Raw genomic sequence first — 15,061 nt, forward strand, 5'->3', positions numbered from 1 at the left:
GACACAAAGATAAAGTGAATAGAAGGTATTGAAAAAATAAAAAAGCAGCCATGAAATCCCAAAGGAAAGTTTTCCTCTCACATTTTGACAGTGAGCTGCAACATAACTCTCCAAACCAAGTTGAAATCTAGTTTGTAACTTCAGATTTCATTGTCGTGAGGAGCCATTTCTCTTAAAGAATCTGGACCTTTGATTAGCTCTATGGTCCATATTTGGTTTTCAGGAAGAACAGGGGCAGCTGAGGTGCAGAGGAGTAGAGTAGCGGTCTGACAATCTGGAGATTGTGAGTTTACTTTCAGTTAACCCCCGCCACATGTCGGAGTGGCCTTGGGCAAGCGACTGAACTCCAGAATCCTAAAAACAATGCATATAAATGTAATGATGTGTAAGTGTGTGTCACTCATTGTGTACAAATTCTGGAGAAAAAGAAAATCAGCCCAGGTTCAACCAGAAAGTGTAACCTTCAACCACATACAGCTGGATTCAACAGCAAAAAACAAAAACAAACGCGCGCGCACACACACACACACACAAAATAAAACCACAAAGACCTAAAGAAATTTAGAAATACAGCTAAGTAATGCATTACTCCCTATTCTATGGACTCAAACAATAAACCTACACGTTACTGGTTTCATGGGACACAAATAGCCAGAACTGCACATAAACATCTTATATTCCTGCATCTTTCACAATTTTTTTATATGTGCAACAGCTATATAGAATATTTAACTTTCCAAGTCAGAATTAAAATTTACAAGACTATTTTATTTTTATAACTTGAAACTTGTAAAAGATGACTTGGGCCTGATTAGTACCTTTTAATGAAAGACTATAAAAAACTTATGATCTTTAAAACAATACATCTCAGAATGCTAAAAAGTGTTTTATGTTCCCTGTTTGACACTAATCCAAACATAAGAAACTCATGAGCCTTTACTTTTGGAGTAGGTTTGTTTGTCCACGCTTACATCTACATAAAGATTAATCAGGCCCTAATTAAACAATTTTTTGTATAAAATAAATCACCCCACATACAGCTTACCTTTGTATGATTTATTTTATTAGCATTATACAAACAAAATTACTAAAAAATATTCTGTAAAACAAAGCTGCGAAAGGTTTCAGTGTACAATGACAGCGTCTCAGATGATTCATAGACCAACAGTTGATGAATAAACATGTTAGCAAAATACTTCCTGGTATATTTTGGCAAATGCTTAGCTCAAAAGCTGTAATATATGGAAAAAATGTTTTGTAATCAATTTACTTTGTGCTTTGTGCAAAGTAAGAAACAATCTCAGAGTTAAGAAATATTTCCTCATTATGCTTTTTTAACATCATTTCACAAACAGAAATCCCACTTTATCACTGATGCAGTGACCATGACAACAGCACTACACTGTGAACCAGTTAAGACTACAAAACACTCAAACATGTTTTATTAAGCCTATATTTCCTTACTGTTTTAAGGTTAGAAGAATATGATGAAAAATTAGATAAATAAGACATGACAGAAAGAACAGTTAAGAAATCTTTTCAAAACTCTTTAAATGGTCAAATGATGGGAATTCTGTATTTACTTTTTTAAAAACCATGAATAGAAAAGTATATACTCTTTGTAAACAAATTACATGAGAGGTTGGCATGATTAGTCGACATCCGTACAACTGAATTGATTAATTATAATACTGATTTCATAGCAAAGCACAGAACAATTAAAATCTGAAATCTACAACATGCTCCTGTTGTGTAAACAAAGAAACAAGAAAACATAGGTTAAGTGAGTCAAAAATATGCTGGTCATAATTTGTAGTGTTGTAATAAACTACATCATGTTGAAATATATAGTTTCATATAACTTCGGCTCAAAATATTTTTAAATTGCATTTCAAAAAATAATATTCTGACATCTTAAGTAGAATTGCATCTTTTCAGAGAGAAATTAAGACTTTCAAAACAGCAAATGATGCCACAAAACTGTAAAAAAAAAAATCTTATTGTGAAAATAATATAGGTGATGCACATTATAGGAACCTTTAAAAAATTAAGACTTGGACTGTGTCCTGAAGATACAAGTTTGTGTAAAGTCAGACTGAAAAGTGTTTGTGTAGCTTTGATTTGACAAGTTTTTTCCTTTCACACTTGCACTAAAACTGTGTGAAGACAGCTGAGAATAATCTTCTCACGCGCCACAAAGAGCAGCTTCTTCTGTGATACAAAAAAAATGTCAGTTTTTTTTCCAGATTATTTTCTTCAATTGAAAGCCTGTTTTTTTTTTAAATACATCAATGAATGACAGCAAAGTAGTATGAACAGAAAATGTGTCTCTGCAAGTCTGATTGCAAAAAGACAAAAAAATGAACTAAAGTCATCCTAATTCTCAGGCACCAACCACATTTCACTACTATGACATTTTTTCATTTTCTCCCTGCACACTTCTGCCCAGCCAGCTGTCTGCCACCTGGCTGTTACAGACCTGTGACTCCGCCTAATGGTCGCAGAAGCCAGGCATGGGGAACGGCCTGGCAAAAGCCTCCACCCGGTGTCGCAGATCTGCAATGCGCGCCACCGTCTCCGGGTCCTGGAGGAGGAAGTTCTTGAAGTCCTGGAGCTTTGCTGCAGTAGAAAACAGTAAAATACTATGATTTAGTTGCTTCTTTTTGTCTTCCCACCAGCTGGAAAATTGTCTCCTCTCATCCAACTTTCTGATTTAACTCACTAACGCACACATAAATATGTTCACAGCAACCACTGAGTTACAGACTTAATTTACCTCTTTTCAAACAGGCCTACCTGTCTTTTTCTTGACATCCAAAGCGATCTTAAATCCCTCATCCATAAACTCGACAACCTGCACAAAGTCGTCTTCTTTGAACTGTCTGGAAGTCAGAGCTGGAGCACCTAAGATAAAAAATAAAATCTAATTACTTACATTTTCTTTCATGCTTTTGTAATTTCTCCTAGACTTTCTTTTTGTCTCTCAGCTTTGCAGACTATAGTGAAAATATGCTTTTTGAATTGTCAGTTAATCTGAACACTATGTCAGTGTGTCAAAATAACAAATTAAGACAGTTGATGCAATTGTACAGTGAAAATTGTTCAAAACATAAAGTAATATCTGCAAAACATTGCACTGCAGCTCAAAGATTGTGCCTTTAACTGTACTTTCTAGGAAAAACTTTTTTTTGCTTGGGAGCACATATTTTTGTGTTTCAGAAAGAAATGCTTCTTAGCAGTTTAGACCTACTTGGTGGAAAATCTCATTAAAACAGTAGATCTGGAAGTATGCCACTTTCACTACTTTCAGTCAAAACAATAAAAAATAAGTGCTTCCTGTTTTTATCTGTGTATTTAAAGAAATAACCTTGAATAGATATGGAAGTGAAAAGTCCAATGAAAAGTTTGAGGTATTTTTATATACTTTTTCACCTTGTGTACTGTAGGTGAAGTTCAGAAAGGCATAACAATCCATCAGTAGTGCTTTTTAACCAGAACCTTTCTAGAACACAGAAATTCAGATTTTTATTTGAATGAATGGAGTAAATGAGAAGATACTTTATATACTTTATGGTTAAAATGTTATATGATCAAAAAAATCTTTAACCTATAAATACTCAGGTGTTGTAGAAGCACTGACCACAGATCTGAATGGATCAATTTTTCTTTTATCAGTAGATCAAAAACTGATGAAAAAATTGTTAACAGTATAAAACATTTTTACAGTCTATGAACACATCAACCACCAGTCTGCTCTTTAATACAAGCAAAAAGCAACAAAAAATACAGCTAACGGAAGATATACATGCATGAATAAAAGGGGATTATCTTACAACTCTTTCACTTTCTGGTGGATTATAAACTACAACCTTCATTAAAGAATATGCAGAACCCTTTTTTTCCTGCTGATACATTTCTTAGAATAAATTGGAGAAAGAAAATGTCTGATTGTTAAAGATCTAATTATTATCCATCATGCTATACAGAAACACAAACAGTGAAGGCATTTTAGGCAAGATCTTCAACGGATAATGAACTTGCAAAATTAAAACATATTTCTGCAAAAGAGTAAACTAATAAGACAGAATATGTTGGTTTCTCTTTTTCTAATCTAGGCTTCTGATCATAAACTGAGATACGACAAGCCTATTATTTTACTATATAGTGAAAGCAATCCTTACCCAGCCTGAGGCCTCCAGGGGTCAATGCGCTCTTGTCTCCAGGACACGTATTCTTATTGGCCGTGATCGACACGAGCTCCAGCACTCTTTCAGCTCGAGCGCCGTCAATACCTTTTGGCCGCAGGTCCACCAGAACCAGGTGGTTGTCAGTTCCACCTGAAACATTTTAATCCAACATATCATCGACAGCTGTATGACTAAATCTAATCACATTCCTTCTCAGAAATGCTTTTAAACTAATTGCTTTCCTCATTATTTTTACCTTTAAATGAAAAATGTCTTCCAAAACTGACCTCAAGATGTTTTAATTAACGCTCGCCTTGTACAAAACATCTGACAGATGCTACAGAACTAAATGTTCCCACTTGACATGCAGTGTGCAGAGAAACTTATCTAATCAAAGTGATAAATGAATAGTTCATATATTTGAATAGCTTCCACACCCTTAGTAGCCACTAATCTTCCCAGACTCCACACCCAGCAGATATATCATAAACAGATACATCTACTTGCAGATGTGCTCTGAACCTCCAGGAAGAAAGAGCAGGACTGAAAACTATTACAAATCTAACTAATCACAATTATCAAAAAGGTGCCATTAAATAAATGTAGGTATTTTTCACCAAATCAGATTCAAGTTGAGGCAGGATAGAGGGAGTTCCATCCATACGGACTAGATGCAGACATGCTTCAAACACCTGGACTTAGGGTTGCATCCTGTATATCTTAAGTCTAATTTGACACAATTATTGTTTAGATTCATTTTAAAAACATGCAATAAACCATACTTCATTAGTATTTTCATATTATTTGTTTTACATTTTCTTAACATATATTCTTTAAAGTAGCCAAGGTTGAAAACTGTTCAAAAGTGTTTTTTGAGTACTAATTCTCTGAATTTCTTAGGTTTATAGTTGTTTCTCTTTCACCATGATCTATTTTAAACAGTTTAAACACTGTAAACTCAGTATTTTTTTTAATTTCATTTTAAAGCTATATTGTTATAAAAACCTTTTTCATTTAGTAATCTGGTTAATTTTCGTCTTCTGAAACTTGGTCATATGTGGTTTGCACGTACAAAACTTTACAATTAATTGACTTTTTATTATACAAGACAATTAATTACTACAAGGGGGTTATTAAATACATTACAAATTAATTATAGTGCAGGTGGTATATTTCAACACAGGCTTGTTGCACCTCAGTTGAAGCTAGCGTACAGAGACTTAGAAAAGGCTGGCAGTGCATCTCTAACTTAGCTTGGTACGTGTAAATACAGCATTAGAAACCTGAAGAAATCAGACTGCACATCCATTTCCCTCAAACAGAATTGGGAAAAAATATAGTCATTGTGACATTAGATTGAGCTAATTTGATGAGCTAATGCTGAATCCTTCAACATGTTATGCGTACATCTCTGAAGCCACTGTGATTAAAGGTTTATTTAGATGCCTGTAAATACATGTGCAGTTATCTGTCGAAGTTGAATGACTTTATTCTGCTAGTTCGGAACTCAACAAGCTTTTGAAATGATCCACAATTAAATCACTATCAGTTAAATGTCAAAATGAATCCACACTCTCTTTTTTTAATGCCCATTAGTAAAAGCCGCCTACAGCTTACCAGTTCCACAACTAGACCTGTCATGATAAATTTTGCTGGATGATAAATTGACTCAGAAGTTATTGCAATAACCAATAATGTTGTTTTGAGAACATTTTCAAGTAATATAATGGTAATACATAGTAATGCAAGAACACATTCTCAAAGATCAATAAAAACTAAATTCAAATGAACATTTAACACTGGGACTGGGAGACATTTAAAATATAAAAAATAAATAAACAAAACTACACATACAACAATTTTTTTTAAAAAAGTCTTATACATTTATGAATTATTAACAAAAAAAGACTAGTAGTGCACCAGAATGAAGACCATTTTTTTTGTAGAAAGAGAGAGAAAAGAGAAAAACAGTAAATCACGCAAATGTAAATTATTGAACTTGGTGATTAATTGATTTATTGTTTTTGTGACAGGGCCATTCACAACAATAGCTTTGTTGTGGAACTGCCTCCACATTGCTAATGATGAGTTTCAGCAAGCTTAGTTCTGCTTAGGTCTTGCGACTACTAATTATTTCAGTAATTGTTTATTCTGTTTATTAATTGGACAAAAAATTGGCATATTCTGTAAATTTTTTATTGAACCACTTTTTACACAGTATTAGAAATACATTAAGATACATAAATAAGCAAACAATTCCTTTTTAAATAAGAAAAATGAATTTCTTATTTTAAAAAGGAGCACCTTAAAGAGAATTATTATTTATTTTAACTCGTTTGTGCAGCATTTGAACCGGGTGAAGCCAAAACTCCCATTCAGGAGTTCTGTAAAGAACATATTTACATCAAAGGTTTTAAATGCAAAATGCATTTTTTGTACAATTTCGTCTTACTGCTCTGTGTTCTTTTTGAGTCAGTGCACTCCAGTTAATGATTAATCAATTACTAAATTAGTTTACAATTATTTCAATAATCCATTAATCACAATTAATTTGATTGTTTTAGCCCTCTACTAGGGAATCCACATTATTCAGAAAGATTACATAAAAACACACAAAAAACATGGTTTTTAAAAAAGGAACTACATGACGCCATTGATTATAAACATTGGTATCATGGAAAAGGAATATTTTAAAAGATCTTAAGGAAAAGCTTGTTTGTCTGCTTGACAATGGACAAAGAGAGATGCTCATTCCACAGTCGAGGTAAGAGTGATCCCTTCAAGTGAGGATCTCATGGAGACATTCAGAGGTCAGTCCCTGGAGAGAGCAGGCCAGCAGGCCTGAGGGTGACCTTTCCGCTCTGACAACAATGTTTTTCTAAAGACGTTCAGTTTTGCCTGCACTGGGGAGAGGAGTGTGGGAACCACACCTGCTGAGGTCCAGATTCAGTGTCCAGACAGAGGTGAGGTCAAACTGAAGTTAGGTACTTATCAGTTTTATTGTGATTGGAGGTAATGGACCAAGGGAAGCTCACCTGGATCTCATTCCTCTTTACCCTTTAAATCTTTACTTTAAAGTCATGTTGGGTATCTGGAGATCCCTGGTAACTGCAAAAATTGTAGTCCGAGTTTTAGAGAAAGAGACATTAATAATGCATTTTAATAAAGTCAGACCTTCACTGTTTCATTAAAAGTCTGAATGTAAATGTAACTTTCTTTGGAAATTATCTGTAAGTGGTTAGAGTTCATGTTTTTTGCTATGTTTATCTTTCCTTGCTTTAATTGTTCAGATAAACCAGTGTGATCAGTGAGAGATTGGTTCCAATATATAATCACTCAATTTTATCTGAAGTGTTGATATTAAAATTTTGAGAATAATTAGTTTTAAAATGTTTGTAAACATTTCCATACCATCTGAATAAGAAAAATTATTTGCTCCTTCAGATGTTGGTATAGATTGTCAGTCATCCAGGTCTTGGTAATCTGGAGAGTTGCTTTAGTTTATAACTCAATATCTCTCCTTCACATGAATTTTGATATATTTGAGACACACAAGAAAATGTTTACTAAAACTAATAAGAATCTAAGTGCATAAATACAATTAAGAAGCTTTCTCAGTTGCTACATTCAATGCTACATTTTGAGGTTTTATTATTCCCTAAAGATTCATGAGTCAGATTTTATGGACTAAAGAAAGCTTTCTAGGTACTGCAGATCATCATCCTCAAAATAAGAAAACCATTGAATATCTTTGTTTTATTTAATTCCATCATTTAATTTATCAGATTCTTTTCCATTTTGTTAATCATTTCAATACATTGAGGCAGTGATGGATTAGACCCCAGTTGATTTAAAATATATTCATGTTGTACCAAGACCTTCAGGTGGTAGCTTTTGGCAAACTGAATTAAATTTCCATTTTAGCAACAGAACATCTTTTTCTTTTTATTTTACTTACACGACAAAAGGAATTACATGCTGCAGTGTAAGCACAAAACATTTTTAAAAAAAGTATCAACTTAGGGCCATAGATCAAAAAGGAGCTGAGGCCAGCATATTAAATGCTAAACAAGAGTCAAGCATTTGTTCACAATCACATAGCGAACACGTTCATCAGATTTGATTTTTCTGACTGACAAGGCAGCCTTATTGGCATTAGTCCATTTACACATCATGAATTTAAATGCACCTTTGTTTTTTTCTCCTGCTGTGTAATTTGCATTTTTGTGACAAGGGGTTCTCGTGAGTTTGTTTCAGCACTGTTAGATGAATCAGTGTCTTATCTGCAGGTTAAATAAAAGTCAAGTGTAAAACATGTATGATTACCTGATACCAGAGTGTAGTCTTTGCTGAGAAGAGCTGCAGCCATAGCCTTTGCATTCTTTAGTATCTGGGCTATATACTCCCTGAACATAGGAGACTGAGCCTGGACACACAAACAAAGAAACAGTGGGATTAGCCTTAGAGAACTATGATGCCAAGACCAAGTATTTTACTGTCTTTGCTAGAACTGAAGACAGTATCAAAATTTATACAGTTAATAAAAAAAATAGGGGAAGATAAACAGAAAAGATTAAATAACTTTGCAAGAACATAGATCAACAAGATTCAGATTTACTCTTTTCTGGTAGATAACAGCAATAACAGGTCTGCTTTCCATACAAATCAAAACTTTGTATTCACATGTCCACTAAGCATTTTTTTGTTAAACTGACCTGTTTAAGAGCCACTGCTACTCCAGCAATGGCGTGGTTGTGAGGTCCACCCTGCAGGGAGGGAAACACTGCAAAGTTGACTTTGTCTTCCAGGTCGTACATGATTTCTTTTCCTTTCTTGTCCACTGAGTGGACGCCCTTACGGTAAAAGATAAGGCCAGCCCTAAACAGAACAGAGTCATTCCCCAATAAAACACTGCTGCAATTACAAATTTACAGCTGAAAACTCACAACTCTGAACATTATTCTTGATTTAATGATTTGTTATTTTCTACAAGCCGTGCAAACATATTCACACACACTTTTTTTCAGGTTGTTACAACAGAAAATGTCAATGTCTTTCACAAATATGTAGTTTCATAGACCAAAAATAGTGTAGAATGGAGCAGTGGAAAGAAAATAATGAATGGTTTTGTGTCTTATTTTCAAAATAAGACACAAATAAAGAAATAAAAAAATGCAGAAAAACAAGCATTATAGAGAAACAAGATAGTGGAAACATCATCATGCTGTCGGAACATTTTTATTCTCTATTGGATAGAGGTAAATGAAAGGTAATTCTGAAAGAAAACCAAAATATACAGCCATAGCATAGTTTGCTGTGTCTGAATCTAAGCCTTTCAATCAAATGGTTAGATCAAAGCACTTTTAGAAACTGGTCAAAGAAAACCTAGCATCACTTTCTTCTACTTCATAATTGTATGTTACCTTACATTGGAATATCCATTTAAAACACATCAAAGTTTGTGCTTGTAACATGATAATATGTAAAAAAAAAAAAAAAAAAAGGTTCTCGGGGTAGGAATCTTTATGCTTTATGGAACAATGACTGTCGTTACCTGGATCCTCTGAGAGACTTGTGTGTGGTGGAAGTGACCAGGTCAGCATGTTCAAACGGTGAAGGCACTGCCTTTGCAGCTACCAGACCACTAATATGAGCCATGTCCGCGAGCAAGTAGGCATTAATACCTGTGCATAGCTGTGAGGAGAAGGATTGAATAAACAAATGTTTAAATGTTCAATTTTTTGGTATAGTAAGTTATTATTAAAACAAAGAAATTGCTTTAACATCTAACTTAATTATTTGTAAATCAAGGGTAAAGCGTACTTTGTTCAGTTGCCTTTGTTGAAAGTTACGTTAAGGAAGCAGAGTCTCAGCTGTTGTGCATTAGCATTTTCTCTGCATGATTAAGATTTGATAACTAACTCTACATCTGCAGACGTTACCCGTCTTCTCAGAGGCAAGATATTTCAAGATGTGTAATTACACTCTCATTGGCAGTCGTAAGAGGCCTGAAATATGAAGGCAACATTCAATAAATCTATGCTTTCACTTGCCAACATTTATTGAAAAAGACACAAATAATAAATAGCTTGGTAAAATGTAAATGAATCTCTGGCATGGGATCAGAACAGTAAACTGCATTACAATTAATATGCATCATAGTAACATTCCCTTCCTTTAATACATAAACTGGATGTATGTTTGATGGAAAAAAATCAGGGGCAAAGAGTGTCAGAATGCCAACAGTGGAAGAAAATGAAGGTAGCATGACTGTCAAAGTCTAGTGGTTGATAAAAACACAGCTCCATAATGGTAGGACACTCCATCTGATGGTGCTATCTAAAGTGGAGCTCTGCCACAAAGGCAACCAGTCATGGAGTGAATAAAGTAAATTAGCTGGTTGGTATAACAAAAACAGATAAAGGGCCCCCTTGTGCACCATCAAAGAGGACAGTGAAGCGTGTGTTTAAAAGTTGCTGCTGTGAGGCAACAAATGATGAAAGCATCTGTATGTGCATGAAAAGTGTTTTCAAATGTTTTTACACAAAATATCTGAAAAATGAGGGCTACTGGATTTAGAGCTATGCAATTTCTAAAGCTGAATAGAAGTTAGTAAAGTCTGGCAAGGTCTGACCTATTCTTACAGCAGACGGGTGGGTTTGACATCTAAATGAAAAAGGTTGACTGAGTTTTACATTAAGGACAAAGATACTCTGAACTTCTTAACACAGCAAGTGGTGGAGCAAACAGGTAGGGTGAAAGAAGGGTGAGGTTTGAATATTAGTGAGCTCAGTTCACCTTCTTGATGCGGGCATAGTCAATGAGGCGAGCGTAGGCGCTGGTGCCAGCGATGATGAGCCTGGGCCGGAACAGCTTGGCTGTCATTTCCATCTGCTCATAGTCTATGAGTCCCGTTCCAGGCTGCGTAAAAACAGCCAGGTTGAGAGGAGAGAAAAGAAATATTGATAGAAGAAGAAGAAGTAGGGGAGGAATATCAGAATATAAAAGGGAGCATAAGGGTCAGAAGGGGGAAAAAAAGAGAAAATGAGAGGATGAAAAAAAAAAACCTGTTAGATATTTGAAGATCAAGAGCGGGCATATCAACACGAAGAAGAGATTTTTCCATTTGAAGCTCATTTGAAGCAGCTGCAATTGAAGTACTTTGGGCACTTTTAAAAGAGGAAGGAATGTATCTAAGGAAGACATTTACACCAATCATATCATGCAGGAAGATGGAGCAATTGCAGTAATGCACCACTACTTATCCTAATTCAGCCTTTCAGGGGCCTCCTAAACTCGTAAGATGAGGCTGAACGGATCATGCTGGTTTTAAGATTCTCCCCGCTCCTTTTCAATGAACTGGGCAATTTAGGAAACATGGTAGTTAATCTGTTTCACTCAGGACAGAGTTAAAGGAGACATGAACTGACCAGCCTTTCTGTGTCCTTAACCTACAGCTTTACCCATCTAATCTTCCTCCCAGCTTTGGAGGAGAGACAAAGCTGGGAGGACAGCTGGATGAAAGAGAAAAACAAAGTGGGAGACAGACACATTGGAGAAGAAGGGACTAGGAGACAAGAAAAAAAGAGAACAGAAAAGAGGAGAGAAAGCTTTATTTAGACAACCTGATAATCTCCCATCTCAAGAGCACATCTATGGATGCCCTCCTCACTCCATCAACCTGCTCATTGTGAGGACGGAACCAGTGGTGCTGGCCAGCCTGTCGATTTCCCATTATCTCTCTCGCAGAGGGGTCCTGCCTGCCCATACATCAGCAGGTCTGGACAAGCAGAGCCTCATCGCCATCCATCAGTTGCTACCAACACTACCATACAATCACGATCCCTCAGTAGAAAATACATTAAACATTCTGAGGAGTGATCATATCTGTTGGATATAAATACTGTTATGTTTGGGGGACACAGATTTTTGCAGATCACAATTTAAGTCAACAAGTAAATAAATGTTTTAAATCAAGGACTCCTCCACATTTTTTATTCTTACAATTCTAGGCTTTACTTTCCAGAGTTCACAGTTATTTATGTTTGTTGTAAAATATAAAACATGCAGATTGGCAGTTCACCAATTTGTAGCAACTATTTTTACACTTGTTGTGCTTTAAATATAAACTCCAGAGAGAGAAGGAACAACAAGGAAGGAAGACAGGACAAAAAGGGGGATGCATAAAAAAGAAGGAAGGTAGGAAGGGAGGATGCACAAGAAAAGAGGGTGGGAGGACATAAAGGAAGGAAAAGTGCAAGGACAAATACAAGGATAAATTGTAGGAAGAAAAGAAGGAAAGGAAGAAGAAAGTATAAAGGGAAGGATTCCTTGGACACTTGGTAAATGGTGGGAATAAAGTCTGAAATTATATTTTTTTTCACAATTTTTCCATCCTTCATTACAGTAAATGTCCAATAAAATGACATTCATAGACTACCTGCATGACTTTTTTTTTACCTGAATTTCCCCACTATTCTTCTATTTTATTTACTTGTCTAGAAGGCAAAGGTAACTTTATTTATATAGCACATTTTCAGCAACAAGGCAGTTCAAAGTGCTGAAACAAATTAGGAAGAGTAAAAACAGGTATTAGAAAACTACAACTACTTCCAGACTTTGCAATAAACCACGGTCTTAATCATTAACAGCTGCTACACAATCTGGCCAAAAATGAGTGGTGACTGCAGGTCAGAGCAACAAGTGAAGCTCTCCCAGGACCACGATAAGATCAGCCAAAGGTTTCAGTGTGACACACACTCCTCCTTCTGCCAAAACTCACTGTCAGGGCACAATAAGTGGATCTCTGTGTTCAGACAGCACTTTGTGATGAACAGCTGTTTTGTTAGTTGCCCATTGCACATTAAGTTTGTATAATATTGTAGTGGGTGCCAAGAGATTATAAAATATCAAAGTGTCATAATGTTCATCATTACAGTGAAGTCATTTAGTCATTTAGACATTTATTATAAAACAAAACAGACTAGGGTGTGTGGTTTAAATTTGACTCTGTTTTGAAGAAAAAGAAAAAAAAACACATATTGCCAAAAGGTCCTGTTTGATAGGCTCTATAAAGAATGGCAACATTTTATAAACCTGCAAACTATAGTGAGATATTTGTATTTTAAACAGATTAGTGTTTAAATTTCAGCAACCTTTGACCTATTGGGGGCAAAAAATTCACCTGAGCTGCTGCTATAATGACGCCTTTATCAGTATAGGAACTTAACAATAATGTGGCATTACAACACTGGTTTAAAATTGTTGTCAGTAAATTTCCCAAAGAGGAAAAAGAAATGAGGAATGGAAAATATCTGAAAATGGTGGGTTACATGACTTGCTAAATCTGGGAAGAGCATCCAGTCAACTGAGATGAGAAATTACTTTTACAAGGGAGAGTTCCCATAGTAGTAGTCACTCAAATCAGAGCCAACATATAAAAGGAATATACATTACACAAACAAAAAACACTCAATAAGTCAAAGAGAGCCCTAAAGAGATTTGATCAGCGGTCAGTGAGCTGGTCCAACATGAATAATAATCATCTAAAATGATCTAAAATCTTAAATCTTTTAAGATTTCGGAAATTAATATACAATAAGGTAAAATTATACACGCTTTCAGAATTTTTAAATTATTCATCTCCATAATTAATCAGTTATGAAAGTAACAAGAAAGTAAGTTCAGTTAAATTTTAGTTTATTATTAGAATGCCTACTAGCAAAAATTGCTATCTCAAAGCACAAAGCAAAACAAGCAAATCCAGTTTATTTAAAGAAATATAGTGTATTCAATTGCAACATATGGGCATAAAATCTGGATACAAACTGGCAAAAAGTCAGTCAGCAGGAAGCTCCTGATCTTTCAGTAAGTAAATACACATGAATGGCATTATGTTACAATTCAGAAAGCAGAATAAAATGCCTCAACATTTTTCCACAAACAAATTTGATTGTTTATTGAAAAGCAAACGTCACAGTGTATTTGAATCTATGAATGGCTCATAATGTTTTTGAGGGGCTATTAGAATGAGTGTAATTTCCAAACTTTTTCACATACATTCAAATCAGTCCAACAAATCATTTCAGGCATTCTTGTGTTTACTGAGCTGGTCAGTTTCCACAACATTACCTTTGTGCTCACACATTTGTTTGACGTTTGTTGTAATTTTATTAAATGGTTGCACAGCTTTAGTTTATTGTAAATCACAATTATGCACATATGTTTAAGTGGCTTAATGCTTTTATAGAAACATGTCTAATTGTTCCCATTATAAGAGCAGTTATGGAAATCCAATTAAGTGTTGCTACAGTGCAAGCATTGCAAATTGACAGGGATCAAAATAGCGCTAATACATAAATGCAAGAAATACATAAATGCTTTATTCTTATATAAAACAAAAACTTGGAACATGTTATAATTTTTAAAGCCTGGAAGTGCTACTGACAGTTTTTCATTACTTCAGAGTTGAAGTAGGTGAAAAGGCATCAGAACAGCCACTGGAAAAAGACAGCAGTGCTGCCAAGGTTCCCCTTAAGCAGAAAAAGATTCTAAATTAACAAATTTGAAGAAATTTGAAAATTCTGTTTTTGAAATGTGTAAAATTTTATCGCATAAAATTTTTTTTAACCACATCAGGCTTATGTTTCTTTGGTGTGTTTTGAAATGTATGCTGGAGGCATCTGCTTACGTTTAGCTTGTAAGGCATGGACTCAAAGTAGATTGATGTTGCAGAGATCCTCTTCACATCTGACATGTAGCCATGGGTCAGACTGCGGAAAAAAAAAAAAAATTTAATGTGCAACTCTGACAACTTTATGCAATAACAATAAATAGCTTTAATAATAGAAAGTATGTAAAAAAGAAGGAATGAA

The 15,061-nt window shown here is 34.9% G+C and overlaps 1 protein-coding gene across 2 annotated transcripts in view; it reads right to left on the bottom strand.

Annotated features, from left to right (window-relative positions):
* Positions 1–1,041: 1,041 nt before the first annotated feature.
* The window catches only part of LOC114135573 (serine hydroxymethyltransferase, mitochondrial-like), a 28,290-nt gene continuing 14,270 nt past the window's right edge, over positions 1,042–15,061 (bottom strand). Inside the window, exons 5-13 of one of the 2 annotated variants that reach the window (XM_028002961.1) lie at positions 14,878–14,959; positions 10,986–11,108; positions 9,742–9,881; positions 8,903–9,065; positions 8,514–8,613; positions 4,182–4,337; positions 2,797–2,904; positions 2,480–2,619; positions 1,042–2,211 (exon numbers count right to left, since the gene is read on the bottom strand). In XM_028002961.1, coding sequence (XP_027858762.1) covers positions 2,492–2,619; positions 2,797–2,904; positions 4,182–4,337; positions 8,514–8,613; positions 8,903–9,065; positions 9,742–9,881; positions 10,986–11,108; positions 14,878–14,959 — 1,000 coding nt within the window. In that variant the 3' untranslated portion in view covers positions 1,042–2,211; positions 2,480–2,491. Of the gene's footprint in view, positions 2,620–2,796; positions 2,905–4,181; positions 4,338–8,513; positions 8,614–8,902; positions 9,066–9,741; positions 9,882–10,985; positions 11,109–14,877; positions 14,960–15,061 lie in introns of both variants that reach the window. The other variant, XM_028002960.1, reaches the window with a different exon arrangement.

The sequence above is a fragment of the Xiphophorus couchianus genome, chromosome 20 (assembly GCF_001444195.1).
Source record: "Xiphophorus couchianus chromosome 20, X_couchianus-1.0, whole genome shotgun sequence".
NCBI lineage: Eukaryota > Metazoa > Chordata > Actinopteri > Cyprinodontiformes > Poeciliidae > Xiphophorus > Xiphophorus couchianus.